General features: G+C 33.9%; 1 protein-coding gene across 1 annotated transcript in view; it reads right to left on the minus strand.

Moving 5' to 3' along the window:
* Positions 1-25783, minus strand: part of LOC127951548 (neurocan core protein) — a 69007-nt gene that overhangs the window by 36296 nt on the left and 6928 nt on the right. The window contains exon 2 of the mRNA XM_052549494.1: positions 2528-2595. Within this exon, the coding sequence (XP_052405454.1) occupies positions 2528-2594 (67 nt within the window). The 5' untranslated portion in view covers position 2595. The remainder of the gene's footprint in view (positions 1-2527; positions 2596-25783) is intronic.

Below are 25783 nucleotides of genomic sequence, written 5' to 3' on the forward strand. Positions count from 1 at the left end.
TACACTTTCATGGCAATCTGACTTTCTTTTTCAATCAGACTGATGTAGACGTGTGTGTGTGTGTGTGTGTGTGTGTGTGTGTGTGTGTGTAACCAATCCTCTGTTCTTCAACAATCTGGTGATGCTGAGAGCTGTAGGTGCTTTTAGCAATTTGTAGCAAATTTTTGCAATAGAAACAACACACTGCATTGCAAAAACTTTTTTGAAAGAATTGCCCCAAACTTGCAGGTGTCTTTCTTCTGTTGAACACAGAAGAAGATATTTAGAAGAATGTTTCTGGTCTCCATTGACTTTTATAGAAATGTTGTCCATATTATGGAGGTGAATGGGGACCAGGAATTATTTTGTTACAGACATACTCCTATCAAAACATCATCTTTGTGTGAAGAAAGAAACTCATTCAGGTCTGGAGAAACATGAGGTAAATGTCAGAAATTTTAGGTGAATTACTCCTTTAAGACAAAATTGAAAAATAATTATATTTCTGTAAAGAATCTTCTTCAACTCATTGTAAATAAATAGAATAACCTCCAATTCACCTTAAATTGTATTATAATGTAACTTTGAGGTGTTTTTCATGGAGTCACCAAATCATACAATCAGATTAACAAAAACATTTTTTACAAAATATTTCAAAAAATGCACAAAAGAATATGAACGAAATGAATGAAAGCTTAATATGAAAATTAAATAAACAAAGATTTATAAAAGTGACAAGCATTTATTACTGGATGTATAATTATTATATATTGGATGAACTGGTCTTTATGTTTTTATTTTTTTATTACTATTGAAAAATAATCCACTAGACTAAATAAATAATCTAAAAAATCTGAGAATTTTACTGAATCTTTTCTTTTCTCTCAAATTCAAATCATTCTATTTAAGAAATATTTTTCACAATTATTTCTAATTTAGAAAATATTATGTAAAACAAATATAAATTTATTTGCAGCAATTGTTATGCATGTGTTTTACAATCTTTAAATTAAATAGTGTAATGCATTTATAAATACGAACTAATGTGTGCCCCTAGACCATAAAACCAGTGCCATCCACAAATGCATATTACTAATAAAAAATTAAGTTTTGATATATTAACAGTTGGAAATTTACAAAATATCTTCATGGAACAAGATCTTTACTTTACATCCTAATGATTTTTGGCATAAAAGAGAAATCTATAATTTTGACTCGCTATTGCTACAAATATACCTCAGTGACTTAATCTGCTTTTGTGCTCCAGTGCCACAAATCACCTTATTGTAAAGAGTTAACAAAATTGTATTCATAAAATTTTGTTCATACAATGAAAATCTATGTTTTTTCCCCCCTCCAAATTTTTTTTTTCTTACACAGGTACTAAGAAAGTCACACAAATTTACTGCTTTAAGTTAGCAGTTTTTACATTAAACCAGTCGCCTGTCAGTGACCAGCAGCTTTGTGTCTGTCGTATATTTCGAGGTCCGTTCTAAAGAGGGCAGGTCTGAGTGTTCAGGGGGCATTAATCGTCTTGACAGGAGGGAGTGATTTCCCATCATCCCTCAAAGCAGCCACCCATCGCTAAAGAGACTAATGAAAGAGCCTCTGACTGAAGCTGCCAGTGAAAACATTTGGACTATAGAGCATTCTGCAGTCGCTCACACACACACACACACACACACACACACACACACACACACACACACACACACACAACACACACAAGCACACACATGCATATAAGCTGCTTTGCTATCTGAAATAAGCTATTATTTTTCGAAATTACGAATGCTATTTTAACAGGAAAAAGTGTTAATTTACAAAAAGAAATATTCACTATACATATACATATATATATACATAATATATATATATATATATATATATATATATATATATATATATATATATATATATATATATATATTTATATCAAATACAGGAAACTAGATGTCAATCAAATATAAAATGCATCTGAGTTGACATTATTTTGATTTGTGCTTACCTCAAAGTGCAATAATTCTGTTGAAATGTAAAAAGAAATTCTGAAGTGACTAATAATTGCAATTATAATTTGGAGCAAAACAATTGTGAATATGGATTTAACAATTACCATGAAGTGCAACTAAACAGCTAAAATATGACTGAATGTCCACAGTTTTCATTAAATGTCCAACTAAAATATTAATCTCGGGTATACAGTAAATAACGTTTTGTTTTCTTAAATTTCGTCATCATCATCAAGAAAAAGTTTTTCTTTTGTGTTCAAACAGATGAAATAAGGAACAGGTTTGGAATTTTACAAGCAGAAGTACCAGAAATACAACAGGAGGGCCTTCGAGTCAAAAAGGTTGAGAACCATGATATTGTAGTTATTAGCTTCACAACATGCTAACATCAGATGTATTTTTAGAAAACCATGTCATGTTGCTCTTTCCAGCTGTTACTGAATGCAAGAACATGCCCTGTGTGAACCGCCCCGTACGCATAAGTCCCCGTTTTGCTTCAGATGTTTTTAAGAGAGAACGAGTGAACCAGAACTCACCACATTCTGCTGAGAACACAAGCAGAATAGCAAGAACCTGGAGCCCAGCAGCGCCGACACACACCATCCTGTGTAGAGAACAGGACAAAGAGAAGGTGAAAACCATGAGATTCATAATATACAAACAATACTGGCTGTGTTTCAACTTCAATAGCTATACAAAGAGAAATTAAGTGTGCACTAAGAAAGTAGTGCAGCATTGGGATGCACTGCCATGCTATGCATACTATAGTAGTTCAGCTGTTCATATAATAGCATAATAAAGGTAAACAGACAACTATACAGGTTATAACGTGGGTTTAGGACCAAGATCATGTATTAACAAAGTCAGTTCTTGCTTTAAAGCAATATTTAAAATGTACTAAATGTAGGACTCTATGATTTCCACAATCCGGACAGAATCCATTAATAAAAACAGAATGTGGAATGTCATGGAATTTTAGAACAACAAATCAAAAGAAGTTCAGTGCACTTAAATCAAGTGACGATATGGACACTAGTTAATATATATTATTAATATTACTAAGTTAATTTAAAAATAGTCTTTTTTTTTATTACCAGAAAAAAATAAAAAAAATTATTTCATAGGACCCTACACATTAATTTACACTTGTAATACATTTCTGTTAAATTGTATATTTAATGATAAAATGCTTTTTGGTTAACAAAATTTGATTTAACAATAAAATAAAAATAAAAAATCACACAAAATCCAGCGAAAATATAATAGGAAAAAAACCTGAATCTGGAGAGAAAAAATTTATTCAATAGGGCTTTAAAATTGTGGTTGCAATCAAACACACCCGGACCTTTCCTGCATTTACACCCTAACGCAGGGTCACAAGAGGCTGAGAGATCAGGAGGGTGTGAATTTGGTGCCAGCCCACAGGATGTGTGAGATGATTTCTAGCCCTCTATACATTATGCATGCTGCGAGGACTCGCTCCTTGATCTCACTCAACTGGCACCAGCATCCCGACACTCAGCTTAATGCTCACAGACGCTCTGCCAACAGCACCTCCACTGAGAAACATGGAGAGAGGAGGAGAGACGCCAGCATTTAAGAGCCAAACCGCACCAGAGACAGCCAGAGAGAGAGAGAGAAAGACACAAATAAAAGGGACGGAAGACTTATTTACAGGCATGGGAAGGTCGTGCACCGGCTCGGCTCCAGTATTGTAATGTCAGAGGAGTTTGTGAGCGAGCTAGCAGCTATTCTCTGTACTGTGAATGCAAACTTGCTGACGCTCCAGGCGTTTAGCATTTCAATTCCTGAAGGATTCGGCAGCGCTTTTGTCAGAGGTGATTTAACTTACATCGGTTAGCTGTGCTATTCATAGCGGTAACTAGAGACACAGCTGAGGCCGAATCATGAGCGGGACTTTAACAAACTGAAAAACTGCAGCATTTATGATAAGCAAACGCAAGCAAGGCTTTGTGTTTATGGGATGTATGAAAGCCGTCCCGTAGCCCACGGCTGTTTGATGCAGACTGCACACTAAAACAACAAGCACACAGCTTTTCTCATCAGCCCGACTGCAAACTACAAGTGAGGAAGAACTAATAACTCCATTTCTGGACTAAATTGCCAACATAAGACCAAAATCTGGCATGAAAACAGTGAAGTAGTATTACAGTAAATAAAAAACGAATTAAATAATAAACGGAGCAATTCCAATAGGGTCCTCACACTGCAGTGCTTGGGCCCTAAACATAGCTAAAATAAAAGTACTTAAAAATGTAATTATTTTATAACTGACCAAATGTAACAATAAGGACATTTATAATGTTGCACATTTTTTTACATTTCAAAACTCTTTTGAACCATACATTCTCTTTTCAAAAAAAAAGAAAAAAGCATAAAAGATACTGTAACTAGTGTAAAAACGACCTATTTTTCACAACAAAATGAGGCACAAGGACTCCTGGAAATACACCGAACATAAATCTCAGCAACTATTCTCAGAAACTCCAGTACATCCAAAATTGTTACAAAGAAACGCAATTAACACATTGAATTAAATGTGAAATTGTATTTTGTTGTAAAACACACGAATAATGTTGGTTTTAGATATTCAAAACTATATATAAAAAATAATAATATTTAAAGATGCAACTAGTGTAACTTGAGCAAAAGAAATAAGTGATAAAAAAAACATATTCCACAAAATATGAGGTACAAGGACTTATGGAAATACCATTGAACATTGGCTCAAATGAATCAGTGAGTTTCATCCAAATGTGTCGCTTTACTAAAATAAATCAGACCGATTATAAAGGAGATCTTGTTTTATTACTGATCAGCTCGCTCTGTGCAACACAAGGTGACATAATCAGCAAAAGCTCCACAGCTTCTTAAGTAAAGCAGCTTGTTTCTGGAGAAGCTGCATTTTTCACAGATAAGCTACTGTCACACTGACAAATGTTCGTAGGGCTGTTACTTTTAGTTAACAGCCTTTCCAGCACTAGTGTGTTAGATAGATTCGGTTTAGAGAGAACAACAGATCTGAAATCTGATAATATACTCACTATGGGAGGATTTGGCTGAAGATGTAAACAGCAAACGCAAACATTTCTCATCCAATGATCTGAGCTACTCTCAACATTCATTTTAAAGCTGTACACTCTTACTGGATGACAAATACTTAACTTGTTTGTTTTATCTTTTAGTTTCTACTATAAGAGTTTAAGAGAAAGATTCAATATGAAAGCACAATATCTGAGCAATAAAACAACATGAAATTATAATGACGTCTGACTGACAGCTTGCAGAACAAGCTATATGTCAGACTGGCTGAGATATGCTGCTATATTTGTCTGAAATGTCAGTCGAGTCACTTTATGTGATTATAAACACAAGCTTGAGCTTTCTTTTCTTTGAGAGACTTCAGCTGCATCTTAAGCAGAAGAAAGGGAAGTTTAAAAATAATTCAGAGTGAATGAAATGAATATAATGAACATTTTAAATGTTCCAAATTATTTCTATTTTAAATAAATGCTGTTCTTTTCGACTTTCTATGCATCAAAGAAGCGTGAAAAATAAAATTAATCACAGTTTCCCCAGATGAAGACTGGAGTAATGATGCTGAAAAAACAGATTTGATCACAAAAATAAATTACATTTTAAAATATTATCACACAGAAACAACTGTTTTAAGATAGTCTGCCAAACTTCAAGATTTATGATTAACTATTCCCATAATGGTCAATCTGATCTAGTGTCGTAAATGCAAACCAAAATCCAGTGGGGGTTTTTTTTTGTATCATTGAGATACTTTTATAGTTTATATTTACATTTTATATTTCACTTCAAATGTAGTTGAAGCTTTAGTAATTTCCCTGTGTGTTGTCATTTATAGTTAATGTTTCCTAAAAAAGTGTCTAATTTTCATTCTTTTTTAATTCAGTTTTAGTTAATTTAGTTTAGTACTTAGTTTGTTTAGCCCTAAATGAAAGTTTATTTTAAGTATTTTTTTTTTCTCAATACTAAAAAATGTAATCATTAAAAAAACTGAAATAAAATAAAATCATTAGATGGAAAATATTTAATTTAAAAAACTTAAATGAAAATTAGAAATGCTGCTTTAGCAACTAACTGAAATAAAATAAGTCTGAGATAAAGTGCTAAAACTGTCTAGAAAAAAACAGTCTAAAGCTTAATAGAATAAAAAATGAATAAAAGACAATAGCCTATAACCAAATTATTTCAACAATTCAACAATAAAATTAAAATTTTCCATAATTCAAAATATTAAAGAATACTTTAATAATAAATAATACTAAAGTACTAAAATATACTCAAACTAAAAAATGTTGAATAGAAATGTGTAAACAACTAAAACTAATCAAAATAACTTCAACATAACAAACCTTAAACTTAAGCTAAAATGAAAACAAAATATAAAAACAAATTCCGTAATGTTACATACGTACATAATAAAACAACTGGTTCAATAAATGTGCATTATTTTATCCAATATTTGTGGTTACAGTGTATTTGCAATCATATTAAATTACTGCATTCCTAGTCAACACAGCTTGTTGCTAAGTGATAGATGCAAATATGCAACAACAACACCATAAATACAAACTTTGCAATTTGTTAAGCAGTGCATTTTAATACATATATGATCATTGCATCCTCAGCATTGCAACAATGCTATATGTGTGCTGTCTGTGTACACTTAGATTCATGAGGTTCCACTCTATACAGACAGTATGCAGTAAGACGACTCACTAGGGTGCTCACTATGCACAGATTCACAGACGGGTCAGAGAGTGTGTGACTCTAATGGACTCCTGTAGCTCATCAGCACATCTGAGAGAAGATAATGAGAGATAATGAGCATTAATGAGCCTTTCGCTGCACTCCAATGCCTCTTCAGATTCAAAGAGGGACGAGACATTAAAACAACAAACAGCCTCGAACACAACACACAACTCTCAGGAGGCTTCAGAGCTCTACAGAACATCTACAGACGGGAACTGAAGCCTCCTGGCACAACATCACTTGCTGCATATGAAAAAAATATATATATTTGGAGCTGTTATTAAAGCAGCTTATACACACAACATTTTAAGTTTGAGGTCAGTGGTTTTTTGTTCAATAATTAACACTGTTATTGAGGAAGGATGCATTAAATCCATCGAAAGTGACAGCAAAGATATTTATAATGTTACAAAAGGTTCCTATTTAAAATAAATGCTGACCTTTTCAACTTTCTGTTCAGAAAAAATATCCTGAAAAATAAAGTGTGTCTCAGTTTCCACAAAAAAATTAAGCGACTAAAACAGAAAACATCAGAAATGTTTTGATATATCAGCTTATTAGAATGATTTCTGATGGATCATGTGACACTAATGATGCTGGAAATTCAGCTGCACATCACAGAAATAAATTACATTTTATGATAAGCTCCCACAGAAAACAGCTTTCTTGAATTATAATAACATTTCAGATTTTTACTGTTTTTCCCGTATTTTTTATCAAATAAATGCAGCCTTGGTGAACAGAAGAGTCTTTGTTCAAAAACATTTTATACTAACCCCAAACTACAAAAATATATCTACAATTTATATCAATAAACCACACATTATTTTTTGCAAAAAATAAAATATATATTTTAACCACTTCACACATATAAAATCTGTTTTCCTGAAAATAATGATCAATGTAGGACCTCAGCTACATATTTAAATGAGCACAATTCGACAGCAAGGTTCAAAATATCACATAAATCCAAATCTATGCAAGGCATATAAACACACACACACACACACACACACTAACACTTGTAGACACTGTTAGATTTCATGGAGATGTGGGTGTATGACTTCATTCATATGAGCTGGCATTATAGAAAAGAGATCAGAAATCATAAACAAACTCCAGCTTTCAGATGAGTTTGGGTTTTAAAGAGATGATCTGTTGCAACTAAACCCACGATTAAATACAATCTCCAGACACGTGCATGTACGCAAACACACTGCTTCTCATTCCTCTGTGTTTCTCACATATTACAGTGCTTCTCATCCCACACACACACACACACACCAGAATGAAGCAGCTCTCCTATTCAAACCGGTTTAAATCTAATATGGTTCTGGAGCAGCGCTGACATTAACATGCAGGAAAGTCTGTGGGAGTCACAACCACCCACAGCAAAGACGAGCCACACGTCTCTGTAATATCTGCTCCAGACAGCGATGAGATCTAACGGAGAGATCTTCAAATCAACTGATGATCTCAGCTGCTCTGCATTCGTTTTAATGCTCTCAACTCTTCCTGGAGGATAGGGATCGTTGTTATTCCTCCTGATGTGTGTTTACTCACACTTACATCTGAGTCTCATTCATCAAGAGGGGTCATACAAACACACACAGGTCAAAGGTCAAACCATGATCAAGGCTCACACTGTATGTCACAACTGAGCTGAGATCTTTTGTTGTGAAACAGCAAGTAAACTCATATCAAATGATATGCATCAATATACCACAATTAGCCTAAATTTGATTCTGTTTTTATTTATTATTGTTTTCATAAAGTGCTTTGAAATAAGTCATTTTGAATTCAGTGTTGTTACAGTTTCAGTTGTAACATTATTTAAAAATATCTGTAATTATTATTGTTATTTTTTAAGCAGTGTTGACAATATTAATGATTATTTGATTATTAAAAACAACAACTTTGTTGTCTCTTTTCTTTAATCTTTCCTATGTATTTGAACAATGCTAGAAACTTCCTGTGTCTATTTGCCTCATCAATCTCTTGATGTATTCCCCAATTGTAAGTCACTCTGGATAAAGTGTCCGCTACATGAATAAATGTAAATATAAAAGTAATATTGAATTATTTGAATTGTTAATTTTGTTTTTAATGATTTTGCTTGTTTTTCTTAAATGCATGCTTTAGGATATTAATCCACAACAATAGATCCTACATCACAAAGCAATTAGTAAAATAACATTTATAGACAAAATTCTTATAAACATAAACTTTCTACACATGCAAACGAATGCAATTTTGCAATTTTGCATGGGACACGTGCATGTTTTGCACCCTTAAAGCATCTGTATACACATAAATACACCCTCACATGAAATGAAGCACAGTTTTTCTCTCAACTCAGCTGGTGCCAATTCAACACAGAAAACTGTGTCAGGCGTCTTTACAGAAAAACAAACAGATCAAAGTCTTGCCAGTGGCTATCAGCGCTTCATGGCCTATTACTGTAGGACTTTAGAACAGCTGAGCACAAAACCCAAAGACAAGAATCATCTCTAAATGAGAAAAGACATGAAATAATGAAGCTTCAGGCCAGAGGCTTGTCAGCCGGTTAGCTCAGAGAGAGACAGAGAGACGGACTGATGGTAAGACAGACTTCTGACAGGCTAACGATCGTTATTCACACTGATAATAACTAACAAAAATAGCTTCACATAGCCAGCGGGCTCGAGTGGAAAATCTGACTGCAAACTCTCCGGCAATGCGAGTGTTAACCGGCCGTCTGGTTGCCATGGTTACTCCGGAATACTGGGAGACACAAACTAACCATGGAGGGAAAAAAACGCTTCATTGTGTTTTGCATATGGATGTCTGTTCACACTCGATGGTGGTGAGACTCGGCGTTTAACACATTTCTGTTGCAGCTTTTAAAGGTCTGCAGAAAAACAAACACATTATTCCATACCATAAATGTTGGAAAATATACTATTTTCTCAAATAAATATTCACAATAGTTCTTATAGGAATTATAACTGTAACATTATTCATCAAAATATATATATTTTTATAATCAATAAATATTATTATTAAAATAAGTTGTTATTATTTTTTATTTGACTATTACCGATTATTTTAATTTATTTATTTTCTTATTTTAAAAATAAAAACTGGCACTAAAATTATGTGCATTTTAAATGCATGTACAAAACAGGGTTTTATATGGGAAAGAACTATAAGGTCCAATATAATTGTTGATTTGATTGTTATTAATTATTTGAATTCATTTTAAATACAGAAAAACTGATATTAAAAACAATATGCATGTTTTAAAAAAAAATTACAAAATGTTTTTTATTTATATTATTAGGGTAAGATTATTATATTGTTATATTCTTTTAATATTATTGAATATTATCATTAAAAATAAATGATTGTAATTTTTTATTTGACCAGTTATTTTAATTTCTTTTCATTAGTAATTTTAAATGAAGAATAAGTGGCATAAAAATTATGCATTTTAAAATATATATGGTTTTACAGGGAAAACAACTGTAATGTTATTATTACAAATATTTATTTCATTATTCAATATTACAAATAAGTGACTTATTTCTAATTTGATAATTTTAATTTATTTTAATTATTAATTTTAAATAAAGAGTTAACATTAAAAACTATATGAATTAAAAAAAAAATTAGTTTTAGAAGGGAAAATATATTTTTTTATTATTATTACATCTTATTATTAAAAATAAGTTACCATTATACCATACCAGAACAGGTGAATTTACATGTTAACCAAAAAAACATTTTTACAGTGATAATTTCCTAATTGCTTCTTTATAATTTTAATTATCAAATTTGCACTGTAATTGCAGGAGAGAAACATGTCACTGTGGTGTAAAACACAAATCCTGTCACATTGTATCAAGCCAAACACGCTAAAAGGTGCTTCATATCAGCGTCTGTCTGAGAAAACAGATGATAAACACAAAGAAATGGAGAGCCTTCCTTTGTTTGACTGTTTCTCTCTCTCTCTCTCTCTCTCTCTCTCTCTCTTTCTTTAACTGCCCATTACACGTCTATTGAGGACGGCCGAGGGGGGCTGGGAAAGACCTCCTGCAGACCCACGGCGCGACAGAAGATGTACAATTAACGAGAGATGCTGGAGAATAATAGCAGGTTTCTTTTCCTGTGAGAGGGGTATTTACATTAGTGAAAGGCATTCAAATTGCAAGTTAAAGACCTCCAAGGATAATGATTTGTTTCAGTGCAATGCTTTTCCCTGACCCAAGATCTCTGGCTTTGAGGACATTTACATTATCCTCAACTAAAAATAACAATTATATTATTATTTTCTAAAGATGATGCAAAAAACAAGTCATTCTGAAAAAAGAAAAAAAAAATCACACATTTTTTTCTGTTTTTTTGCAAGTCAAATATGTTTAGAGTACATTAGATTACATCAACATCAAGTTTCAACCATGCAAATCCCACAATAAAGGCCTGAATAATAGCAATAGTGATGCTTGACTTAGCAAACATTAAACACAATAAACATCAGTCTCAGCTCAGCAAATAATAGTAATGAAGATCTGACATGTAAATATACTGTATGTTATTCATGCAAATACATTAGCAAGACAAAAGCATTACAGAAGCCCCAGGAACAGTCATTAATATTCCCACAAACACATTGTCTGAGTGTAAACAGTGTCTGGAGCAGGATTTAGTCATGAGACAGCAGTGAGTGAATCAGGAGCTGTCCAGTGCTGAAACACACTCACAATACATTACTTAAAATAAAACATAGAAATTGTTAGATTTTGCTAAATTTGGCTGAGCACTAGTTTGGCTGTCTCAGCAAAATACTAGATTTCTCTTAAACATAACATAACATAAGTAAGCTTGACCAAAGTTCTTGTGGGGAGCAGAAATTATTGAAGGTAGCAGTTCTTCAGCAGTGATTTTGTCTGTGAGATCAGACCTTTATACCTGGTAAAAAACGTGCTACAAACAATACAACAACACCCCAATGATAGTGTGACCTCATGATGACCTTAGAGGATCTCTGCCATGGAGAACCCGTGATGCATTGACCTAATGAGCTAATTACATGGGCCATTTGGGCCACACTTTTGTAAACTGTTGATTGCATCTGAGACACAGTCACAATGTAAATGCATCTGACTAAAGATGCACACAATCTTATTTTTTATATGCATTAAAAATGGTTTACAAGCATTAAAAAGACTGAAGAAGCTAAACAAGGAGGATTCAAAGACTGACACTAAATTAGCTTATAAAAATATATGCATTATATACTAGATGTATAAAAATAATCAATGCATAGGATTTTATAGAGAATCTTTTAAATATGGTGGGAGTTTTACCAGCTCTTGTGCTGCATGCATGCTTATGATGAACACGACAAAAATATGGTTTATGTAGCACTTACATATGATATGCGTGAATAAAATTCTTGCTGCTAATAAAAAGCAGTTTCTCCTAGAGGATAATGAGGTTAAAGGGAGGCCAATGGAGCCGTTTGCTGAAGTCTCCTGCTCTCAAATGCTCCTCCTCTAGAGCTGTGCATTAGCTCAACTGTGTTTTAAACTCTTGACCAAATTCTGCCATCAAATGCTGCCTGACTCTTTCATTTTCTGCTTGTAGTTTCTGGACAAAAATCTGAGACAAATCAAACTTTTAAATGAAGTTTGCATCAGAATCAGTCTGAGTAATACACATTTCCTCTTAAATGTTTTTTTGCAGCTATGCAGTTGCCAGGGCATTGCTACATTATGCAGTAGTTAGGTTGATATGTGTGGTTTCCAGTGCATTGCTATATAGTTGCAAGTGCATTGTGGGTAGTTTCCAGGGTTTTTCAATGCAGTTGTTAGGATGTTGTGGGCAGTTGTGTGTGGCTTCTAATGAGTTGCTATGCAGTTTCTAGTGCACTGTCAGGGATTGCCACATCGTTATAAATTTTTTGTAGTAAACATGTTCATCAGTTCAGCACGCATTAATGCCTGACATATCTTCTTAAAAATGGAAAAAAAATCTTCCAAATAGAGTTTCACACCCTGAAATTATTTTTAAATGTGCATTTCACATAACATTTTTACAAAGCTACAATTTACTTATGTTACACTCAAAACTGCTCTTTTTTTTACATCAAACGGATGAATAAAATGGCCTTGAAGCTAAAAAAATCTCATTCAGGTTGCATACGTTCATACATAAGATGCATGGTTGAATCCAATAACAAATAACATCCGAAATTAAACCTTGAGCAGCATTTTGTGTTTTTTTTTTTTGTTTTATTGCTGCTGCTGTTGTTGTTGTTTTTGTTTGTTTTTGTGCAGCCTGTCCTCTTTTGCTTTCACTGTATGGAAAAAGCAGCGTGAACATTCTTTAAAACATCTCCTTTTGTGTTCAGCAAAAGAAAACAAACTCAAATGGATTAAGAGCACATGAGGGTGGATTCATCCCTTCAGGAGTGCATGTATGCATAATAAAATAACCACCAAATAAAGTTGAAAGGTTCTAAAAGAGCCGTGTTTCTTTCGGCATGTGTCTGGCGGGCTTCCAGAGACCCTCCTGTGAACTCACACACATCCAGACACAATTAATTCTGCATGAGACTGAAGAAGCGTGTCTTGTGTTACTGAGGCGCTTGTGTGTTTGCACACAAGGTTACAAGTGTTTGTTTCTCAGATTTTTACCTTTTCTGAAACAAATGCATTTTTTTGAATATTTGCTTGCACACCACTATTAAGATGTTTAGTTGAAATGTATGCAAATGTGTGGTTCAGTTTAGATATGTTGAACCTCATCTACGTTCCACTGCAGTGAGTAGCAGTATAAACCAACCGATACAGCAAAGAGTTTAAACTCAGACTAGCAGCGTGTTATTTAAAAAAACATCACGTCCACATCACTTCATTTGCTGCTGATCCATGAAGATGAAGGACTTCACGCACATACACTGAAGGCAAACACTGAGAACCATGTCTTAAACACTTCTACGCTCAATAACCAACCGATACAGAACAAAGAAAAAATCACAGTAGAGCTATGAATTTTAGACACTTTAGGTAAAATCATATATATTACAATACAGAAAACCATTCAAAAATGTACATAATTATTATTATAATTTTCTATTGATTTTTAAATTAAAATCAATATACTGCAAATGCTTCCCAACACATATTGTAAACCACAATGATTTGTTAAATATTTCAAAATGTAAAATATATTTTAAAAAATTGCATACTGCAAATGGGAATTGTATTTATTTTTCCATGGAAATAGTGTCATAATGCTGCAACATCATAATCTAAATGGCATCTTGGTGCAGAATTCTATTTATCCTTTCTTTCTTTTAATTTTGGAGTGAAACATGATCTATATTGATATGGACTGAATAGAACATAGACTCAGAAATTGTTTTCAATGCTCACATAGACACTGTGTGTGTAAGAGAGTGTCATAAAGTGGTTATAATGGGGAATAAGAGCCTCTGATATTGAGTTGAGCTGCTTTTTGACCAGACTGGTTCTTAAGGAGAACAAAGAGATAGAAACCATTGTCTTTGTTATAACTTCAATTATATGCACAGGCTTAATTTTTATTATCATGCCAGTAAAGCTGCTTTGAAATTGGATTCTGATTATGTGTTAGTAAAAGAAAGAGGGATTCGTTCTGCATCGATCAGATTTGTGATCTATACATATCACCTGATTTCTCTGACCTGTTCACCCTCTGTTCCCTTCACCCCTAAAACACCATCTCATTATCATACTCCAATAAATCCAACACCATTAATCCTCTTATTTTCACCCTAACCTCTCATCATCCCTGTAGACCCATGATTAAACCCTAAAAACCACAAATTGCAGACGATCCCAGAGGAAATGCTGATGGAGAATCCCGGCAGCTGTCTGAGTGGCCCGTGATAATGATGTCACAGCACCGCGGTCAGTGTGTCGTACAGGTCTGAAGAGCCTCTACGCGGTCATGGGGTTGTGAAGATGAATGACGGGATGAATAATAAATGCCTGCAGCTGCTGGGGACTTTTTGATCTCCAGCAACTTCAGTACAGCTGCCACAGGGAACGAGATCTTAGTGTACACCTCTCGTCGAGAACCGCAGCTGCCTGTCGAGCACACTTACTAATGCACACCGACACTGATATCTCTCTTCTGCTACAAAGGAGCAGCGAGAGCATTCATAAGCTGATATTTACAGCAGTACCCTGTTCGTATGTACAAGCCAACGGCTTCAGGAATCAGCAGATCAGAGCAGGAACTATTTCTGATTTGATTTGACTCTTAAAAACATTACAACACAAAGCATGTTTTTAAGTAAGATTTTTATGGTGAATCACTGCTTGCATTCTTCAGTATCTTTATTGCAATGGTGGGATTTTGACATTTATTTTATTCTGTTCTGCACTTCTCTTCTGCTCTACTGTACTATTTTTATTACATTTATATTCATGCATTTAGCAGATGCTTTAATCCAAGGTAACTTGGCAAAATAAGAAGCATCTTATGCACTGATTTGAACTTAAATACTTGCATGCAATCTTTTTGCAGCATCTTGCAATGCACAGAGCATACATCTTTTGCATTGATTTCCTTTGTCCAATATCTTGTGACTTGCAATGTTAGTGGGATTTCTTATAATAACTTTTACTGCATTATTTATCTGTCAACTCTCTTCTGCATTTCACTTCTGCTCTAGCTTGTGTACTAATCAATCTTATGGCATTTATGCATTTAGTAGAAGCTTTGATCCAAAACAACCTGCAAATCAACGTCTCATAGTGTGATTTTAACTTGCATGCAATATTTGTGCAGTCTCTTTCAACTTGCAATGCAGTGGTGAGTTTTTGGCATTTTCTAGTACTTCGACTGAACCATTATATATTTCTGTGTTTTTACTGTGTTTCAGTTCTTATTTCATTTTATTTAAATGGTTATATGTATGCATTTAGAAGGTGCTTATCCAAAGAGTCTCACAAATAAGAAAATCTCTTATACTATGATTTTAATTTAATATTTACATGCATTCTTTGTTTAATATCTTGCAACTTGCAATGCAGTAGATGGATGCTTTTATGCAAAGCAACCTGCAAAAAGAAATATCTTATACTATGATTAACTTAAGAAAATATTTACATGCATTCTATGCATTCTTTGTTTTATTTTGCCATTACCTAAAACTTTTACTGCATTGTTCTATATTATGCATACTGTTATGGTTATTTTTATAAAATGCTTAATGTATCTATCCTTGAATAAAACCCTCTGCAGCATTAAACGTAAATATATACAACATCAATCAGGATTTCTTGTGACTTATTCAGATGTCTAAAGTATTTCCAAAAATCTCCCACAAAGACGATGCACTAATATTCACTACCATTGCACATTTGTGCAGATGCTGAAACAGAACCAGATTTTCATATTCAGACAATCAAATCACAAAAAATTACATGCTGCTCAAACGATCTGGATGCGATTACAGATATCTAGACGGGTAAATCACTGCGGTCAAGCCAGCCGCACTTCAGAAAAACACCGTCAAGCCAGCCGCGAGTGAAATTTATATGCGCGTGTATTACTATAATTACGGCAATAGCAGGAACAACAGAGAGGGAACGCGCTTTCAGAGCGCTTTTCATCTATACGTTCAGATTTGATCTATGACGACCTTTTTCGCCCATCTGCTCTAATATTCGTGTAACTTATTGTTTTCCTTGACTGCTCTGTATTACTATAATTTTCAGCCTTTCAAAGCATTACAATTATTAGTAGAAAACGAGATATGGGACATTCATTGATTTAGAAGACACTTTTTTATGATGAGAAAGAAGCAATTAAAGGTCAGTTCTTAAAGAAGACATCCCATACTATATCCATACCTCACATAAAACCATTTTACTGGAGACTTTTAGAGATATAGGATAATATTACACTTTACAAGTCTTTAAAGATCCCATTTCTAACAAGTAGAAAAAAAACAATGGTCAGTTCTTATAAGGGACTTCGCATACTATATGCAAACTTCATATCAAACCATTGTACAACAGCATTTTTGAGATATGGGACATTATTACACTTTAAAGGGTTATAAAGATCATATTTCTAATAAATAGAAAAAAAACAATGGTCAGTTCTTATCAGGGACGTCCCATACTATATACACAAAAAATCATTTTGCTAAAGCATTTTTGAGATATGGGTCCATATGGCGATTAAGAGGGCTATAAAGACCCCTATAGCGGAGTACAAAACTTTTTATTCAAAGGAAGAAGGAGGCGGAAACCGGCCATCAATCAAATAAGGCTTTTAATAACAAAATAAACACAAAACACTGCGACAGCCCTTCATGGACGACTGTCGCTTACAAACAAAAACCAAACACAAACTAAAATCATGGCCTGGCCTGGCCCTCTCTCGTTGTTCACTGTCGTCGCCCCCTCTTTTGTATCCTTCCATCTCCACCGTGGGACGCGAGACCGGTGAGTGGAGCAGGCGTCGCTCATTTCCAGTCACTCCACTAGCCTCATTCCGTTCTCATGGCTCGCGGCCCCGCCCCACTCATCACAACCCTATTTCTAGAAAAAAAACAAAGGTCAGTTCATATAAGGGACATCCCAAACTATATGCAAACCTCATATCAAACCATTTTACTGCAGCATTTTCAAGATATGGGACATTATTACACTTTAAAGGGCTATAAAGATCCCATTTGTAATAAGTAGAAAAAAATAATAGTCAATTCTTATCAGGGACATTTCATACTATATGCACACATCATATCAAACCATTTTACAGCAGCATTTTCGAGATATGGGACATTATTACACTTTAAAGGGCTGTAAAGATCCCATTTCTAATAAGTAGAAAAAAACAATGGTCAGTTCTTATAAAGGACATGCCATACTATATGCACACCTCATATCAAACCATTTTACTGCAGCATTTTCGAGATATGGGTCCAAATGGTGATTTGGAGGGCTATAAAGACATCATTTCTAATAAGTAGAAAAAAACAACAGTCAGTTCTTATCTGGGATGTCCCATACTATATGCACACCTCATATCAAACCATTTTACTGCAGCATTTTCAAGATACGGGACATTATTACACTTTAAATGGCTGTAAAGATCCCATTTCTAATAAGTAGAAAAAAACAATGGTCAGTTCTTATCAGGGATGTCCCATACTATATGCACACCTCATATCAAACCATTTTACTGCAGCATTTTCGAGATATGGGACATTATTACACTTTAAAGGGCTATAAAGATCCCATTTCTAATAAGTAGAAAAAAACAATGGTCAGTTCTTATAAAGGATATGCCATAGTATATGCACACCTCATATCAAACCATTTTACTGCAGCATTTTTGAGATATGGGTCCAAATGGTGATTTGGAGGGCTATAAAGGCATCATTTCTAATAAGTAGAAAAAAAACAATGGTCAGTTCTTATAAAGGACATGCCATACTATATGCACACCTCATATCAAACCATTTTACTGCAGCATTTTTGAGATATGGGACATTATTACACTTTAAAGGGCTATAAAGATCCCATTTCTAATAAGTAGAAAAAAACAATAGTCAGTTCTTATCAGGGACGTCCCATACTATATGCACACCTCATATCAAACCATTTTACTGCAGCATTTTCAAGATACGGGACATTATTACACTTTAAATGGCTGTAAAGATCCCATTTCTAATAAGTAGAAAAAAACAATGGTCAGTTCTTATCAGGGATGTCCCATACTATATGCACACCTCATATCAAACCATTTTACTGCAGCATTTTCGAGATATGGGACATTATTACACTTTAAAGGGCTATAAAGATCCCATTTCTAATAAGTAGAAAAAAACAATGGTCAGTTCTTATAAAGGATATGCCATAGTATATGCACACCTCATATCAAACCATTTTACTGCAGCATTTTTGAGATATGGGACATTATTACACTTTAAAGGGCTATAAAGATCCCATTTGTAATAAGTAGAAAAAAAGAATAGTCAATTCTTATCAGGGACCTCCCATACTATATGCACACCTCATATCAAACCATTTTACTGCAGCATTTTCGAGATATGGGTCCAAATGGTGATTTGGAGGGCTATAAAGACGTAATTTCTAATAAGTAGAAAAAAACAATGGTCAGTTCTTATCAGGGACGTCCCATACTATATGCACACCTCATATCAAACCATTTTACTGCAGGACTTTTGAGATATGGGACATTATTACACTTTAACAGGCTTTAAAGATCCCATTTGTAATAAGTAGAAAAAAAGAATAGTCAATTCTTATCAGGGACCTCCCATACTATATGCACACCTCATATCAAACCATTTTACTGCAGCATTTTCGAGATATGGGTCCAAATGGTGATTTGGAGGGCTATAAAGACGTAATTTCTAATAAGTAGAAAAAAACAATGGTCAGTTCTTATCAGGGACGTCCCATACTATATGCACACCTCATATCAAACCATTTTACTGCAGGACTTTTGAGATATGGGACATTATTACACTTTAACGGGCTTTAAAGATCCCATTTCTAATAAGTAGAAAAAAAGAATAGTCAATTCTTATCAGGGACCTCCCATACTATATGCACACCTCATATCAAACCATTTTACTGCAGCATTTTCGAGATATGGGTCCAAATGGTGATTTGGAGGGCTATAAAGACATCATTTATAATAAGTAGAAAAAAACAACAGTCAGTTCTTATCTGGGATGTCCCATACTATATGCACACCTCATTTCAAACCATTTTACTGCAGCATTTTTCAGATATGGGACAATACAATGATTTAGAGGGCTATAAAGACACCATTTCTAATAAGTAGAAAAAAAAACAATAGTCAGTTCTTATCAGGGACGTCCCATACTATATGCACACCTCATATCAAACCATTTTACTGCAGCATTTTCAAGATACGGGACATTATTACACTTTAAATGGCTGTAAAGATCCCATTTCTAATAAGTAGAAAAAAACAATGGTCAGTTCTTATCAGGGATGTCCCATACTATATGCACACCTCATATCAAACCATTTTACTGCAGCATTTTCGAGATATGGGACATTATTACACTTTAAAGGGCTATAAATATCCCATTTCTAATAAGTAGAAAAAAACAATGGTCAGTTCTTATCAGGGATGTCCCATACTATATGCACACCTCATATCAAACCATTTTACTGCAGCATTTTCGAGATATGGGACATTATTACACTTTAAAGGGCTATAAAGATCCCATTTCTAATAAGTAGAAAAAAACAATGGTCAGTTCTTATAAAGGATATGCCATAGTATATGCACACCTCATATCAAACCATTTTACTGCAGCATTTTTGAGATATGGGACATTATTACACTTTAAAGGGCTATAAAGATCCCATTTGTAATAAGTAGAAAAAAAGAATAGTCAATTCTTATCAGGGACCTCCCATACTATATGCACACCTCATATCAAACCATTTTACTGCAGCATTTTCGAGATATGGGTCCAAATGGTGATTTGGAGGGCTATAAAGACGTAATTTCTAATAAGTAGAAAAAAACAATGGTCAGTTCTTATCAGGGACGTCCCATACTATATGCACACCTCATATCAAACCATTTTACTGCAGGACTTTTGAGATATGGGACATTATTACACTTTAACGGGCTTTAAAGATCCCATTTCTAATAAGCAGAAAAAAAGAATAGTCAATTCTTATCAGGGACCTCCCATACTATATGCACACCTCATATCAAACCATTTTACTGCAGCATTTTCGAGATATGGGTCCAAATGGTGATTTGGAGGGCTATAAAGACATCATTTCTAATAAGTAGAAAAAAACAACAGTCAGTTCTTATCTGGGATGTCCCATACTATATGCACACCTCATTTCAAACCATTTTACTGCAGCATTTTTCAGATATGGGACAATACAATGATTTAGAGGGCTATAAAGACACCATTTCTAATAAGTAGAAAAAAAACAATAGTCAGTTCTTATCAGGGACGTCCCATACTATATGCACACCTCATATCAAACCATTTTACTGCAGCATTTTCAAGATACGGGACATTATTACACTTTAAATGGCTGTAAAGATCCCATTTCTAATAAGTAGAAAAAAACAATGGTCAGTTCTTATCAGGGATGTCCCATACTATATGCACACCTCATGTCAAACCATTTTACTGCAGCATTTTCGAGATATGGGACATTATTACACTTTAAAGGGCTATAAAGATCCCATTTCTAATAAGTAGAAAAAAAGAATAGTCAATTCTTATCAGGGACCTCCCATACTATATGCACACCTCATATCAAACCATTTTACTGCAGCATTTTCGAGATATGGGTCCAAATGGTGATTTGGAGGGCTATAAAGACGTAATTTCTAATAAGTAGAAAAAAACAATGGTCAGTTCTTATCAGGGACGTCCCATACTATATGCACACCTCATATCAAACCATTTTACTGCAGGACTTTTGAGATATGGGACATTATTACACTTTAACAGGCTTTAAAGATCCCATTTGTAATAAGTAGAAAAAAAGAATAGTCAATTCTTATCAGGGACCTCCCATACTATATGCACACCTCATATCAAACCATTTTACTGCAGCATTTTCGAGATATGGGTCCAAATGGTGATTTGGAGGGCTATAAAGACGTAATTTCTAATAAGTAGAAAAAAACAATGGTCAGTTCTTATCAGGGACGTCCCATACTATATGCACACCTCATATCAAACCATTTTACTGCAGGACTTTTGAGATATGGGACATTATTACACTTTAACGGGCTTTAAAGATCCCATTTCTAATAAGTAGAAAAAAAGAATAGTCAATTCTTATCAGGGACCTCCCATACTATATGCACACCTCATATCAAACCATTTTACTGCAGCATTTTCGAGATATGGGTCCAAATGGTGATTTGGAGGGCTATAAAGACATCATTTCTAATAAGTAGAAAAAAACAACAGTCAGTTCTTATCAGGGATGTCCCATACTATATGCACACCTCATTTCAAACCATTTTACTGCAGCATTTTTCAGATATGGGACAATACAATGATTTAGAGGGCTATAAAGACACCATTTCTAATAAGTAGAAAAAAACAATAGTCAGTTCTTATCAGGGACGTCCCATACTATATGCACACCTCATATCAAACCATTTTACTGCAGCATTTTCAAGATACGGGACATTATTACACTTTAAATGGCTGTAAAGATCCCATTTCTAATAAGTAGAAAAAAACAATGGTCAGTTCTTATCAGGGATGTCCCATACTATATGCACACGTCATATCAAACCATTTTACTGCAGCATTTTCAAGATATGGGACATTATTACACTTTAAAGGGCTATAAAGATCCCATTTGTAATAAGTAGAAAAAAAGAATAGTCAATTCTTATCAGGGACCTCCCATACTATATACACACCTCATATCAAACCATTTTACTGCAGCATTTTCGAGATATGGGTCCAAATGGTGATTTGGAGGGCTATAAAGATGTAATTTCTAATAAGTAGAAAAAAACAATGGTCAGTTCTTATCAGGGACGTCCCATACTATATGCACACCTCATATCAAACCATTTTACTGCAGGACTTTTGAGATATGGGACATTATTACACTTTAACGGGCTTTAAAGATCCCATTTCTAATAAGTAGAAAAAAACAATGGTCAGTTCTCATAAGGGACATCCCATACTATATGCACACATAATGGTTTGATATAAAACCCAGTCTACTGCAACATTAATGAGATATGGACCTATATTGTGCTTTAGGGGGCTATAAAGATAAAGGGTATATTCACTTCAGAGGCTCATAGAGAAATGTAATGTTTTCTAAAATCTATGAGTAAATCCACGGAAAACATTTTACTGTATGGTTTTTTTAAGAGCTAGCAAGTATTTCACATATAGAGTTATAAAACATTACATTTATCTATTCCAATAATAATAATAATAATAATAAACAATTGTCATAAGGGACATCACCAAATATGTGCAGCCATTATAAAAAACATTTCAGTTTACCAATCTGGAACTGCATGCATTCAGAGTCAGTTCTGAGACTTTGCATAACTTTGAGACATGTAGAAATGTCAGCTTATAAAAGTAGAGGAAAACGATGCCCATTTCATGCAAGGCACCTCCTACTTTATTAGCACAGCTAAAATAAAATCTGGGTACTTTGGCAGTTTGGACTTACATGTATTCTAATTCAACAAAATGCTATTTAACTACATAAGTAGGAACACTTACTATTTTTAAAAGGCACATAATAATACTACCTTCGTGCAGAGTTCAGTGTCAATCCTGCTCCAGCAAACCTTTCTGTAACTATGAATTGTTCCTGACTCTTAATTAGATTAGGGTTGGAACTGAACTTTAAGTGAGATTTCCAGAAACAAGACTGGGGATACGCTATGATCCATTCATCCATTGAATGCAAGCTACTCTAAACTTTCACAGAGCAAAGACTCCATATTTGGTGTTTAGAAAGTGTGTGAAGTATAGTGTGACAGACAAGTGTGTGTGACTTCATATTTGCTGAAAGAATAGGGAGTGCCTTGCATGCAAAGGCCATTATTTTTATCTACTGTATGTATTTAACCTGATGTTTATATAAACCTCAAAACTGGGGAAAAAATATCCAGTCTATAATATATATATAAAGTAGCTCATATTCTATCAGCACAGATAGTCTGAAGTCTGATATATATATATATATATATATATATATATATATATATATATATATATATATATATATATATATATATATATATATATATATATATATATAATATTTTTAAATTTGGATGTATGCAACAAACTGCCAAAGTACACAGACTTCAGATTATCTGTGCTGATAGAATATGAGCTACTTTGTAAGAAAAGGCCATTATTTCTTTTAAGTATTTGAAAAAAAACATTTCTATAGGTTGCAAAAAATTAGGAAATATTAAAATGTATTTGAGTGTTTTGTTCTATATGAATGCATGCTTCTACAAACTGCCACAGTACACAGACTTCACATTAGGTGTGCTTAAAATGTAGGAGGAACTTTAGAAGGAATGGCCTTTTTTTAAACTTATTTGAAATAGTTCTCAAAACTGGAGTTTCTGAGGATTTTCTTGATTTTTAACCCCAAATTGCTATCGTAAAATATCTTTATACACCAAATACTTCAGTAAAATAGTTTTATATAAGGTGTGCTTGTGGGATGTCCCATGTACTAACTGATCATTGTATTCTTCTACTTATTAGAAATGGGGTCTTTCTAGGCCTCTGAAACAGAATACATTTCAGAAAAACAGAAAAACATCTTTGCAAAATGCTAGAAATGCAGTAAAACTTTTTTATATAAGGTGTGAATATAGTATGGCACCTCCAATATACAAACTAAATATTGTTTTTTTTTTTCAACTTATTAGAAATGGGGGTTCCACTTTATATTGTGTCCCTAATACCTGTGTACTTAGTAATTAGATGTGTATGTAGTATGTAACCACAGTGTAAGTACACATTGGTACATAGTATCTATAGCTCTAATGTTTGTGTAACTACATATTTGTAATAAACCATTGAATGGTATGTGTAAGTACAAATGTGCAACAGGACATTGGTGATAAAATTTATTGGTAAGAAAGTACAAATGTGTAACAGGACTAATAGCAATATTCAATTTATTATGTAATTACCCCTATGTTACACTGCAGTGGCAAGTAAATTAGGCTTTACATATAAAATGTGGTTGGTGTCCACAATGTTGCACTTTAAATGAAGTCGACAGTTCCTGAGGAGTTACGATGTAAGTACACGGGTATTAAAGTGGTGCACCAACTCCTCCCACTTTACAGAACCCTAAACCCACCCATCTCCACCACCTGGATCAAATAGTTCAAATTACTCTTATACATATTGTTGTTACAAAATGTAGATTTACATGTCCTGTTATACATTTGTACTTGCACAAACCATTCTGAGGGTTGTTACAAAAATATTATAGCCATGGATACTATATACCAATGTATACTTACACTGTGTTATATATTACGTACACATGTAGTTACATTGTATATACACAGGTATTAAGAACACTTAAGATAATGTGGGAGCGACATGGGATATTTATAGCCCAAAGAATCACCATATAGTCCCATATCTGAAAATGCTGCTGTAAAATGGTTTGATATGAGGTGTGCATATAGTATGGGACATCCCTTAAAGGAGCTGACATTTGTTTTTCAACTTATTAGAAATGTGGTCTTTATAGTCCTCTAAATTACCATATGGACCCATATCTCAAAAATGCTGCAGTAAAATGGTTTGATATGAGGTGTGCATATAGTATGGGACGTCCCTGATAAGAACTGACTGTTGTTTTTTTCTACTTATTAGAAATGGGATCTTTATAGCCCTTTAAAGTGTAATAATGTCCCATATCTCAAAAATGCTGCAGTAAAATGGTTTGATATGAGGTGTGCATATAGTGTGGGAGGTCCCTGATAAGAACTGACTGTTGTTTTTTTCTACTTATTAGAAATGGGATCTTTATAGCCCTTTAAAGTGTAATAATGTCCCATATCTCAAAAATGCTGCAGTAAAAGGGTTTGATATGAGGTGTGCATATAGTATGGGATGTCCTTTATAAGAACTGACCATTGTTTTTTTTCTACTTATTAGAAATGATGCCTTTATAGCCCTCCAAATCACCATTTGGACCCATATCTCAAAAATGCTGCAGTAAAATGGTTTGATATGAGGTGTGCATATACTATGGCATATCCTTTATAAGAACTGACCATTGTTTTTTTCTACTTATTAGAAATGGGATCTTTATAGCCCTTTAAAGTGTAATAATGTCCCATATCTCGAAAATGCTGCAGTAAAATGGTTTGATATGAGGTGTGCATATAGTATGGGACATCCTTGATAA

This window comes from Carassius gibelio, chromosome B2 (genome assembly GCF_023724105.1).
Source record: "Carassius gibelio isolate Cgi1373 ecotype wild population from Czech Republic chromosome B2, carGib1.2-hapl.c, whole genome shotgun sequence".
Taxonomy (NCBI): Eukaryota; Metazoa; Chordata; class Actinopteri; order Cypriniformes; family Cyprinidae; genus Carassius; species Carassius gibelio.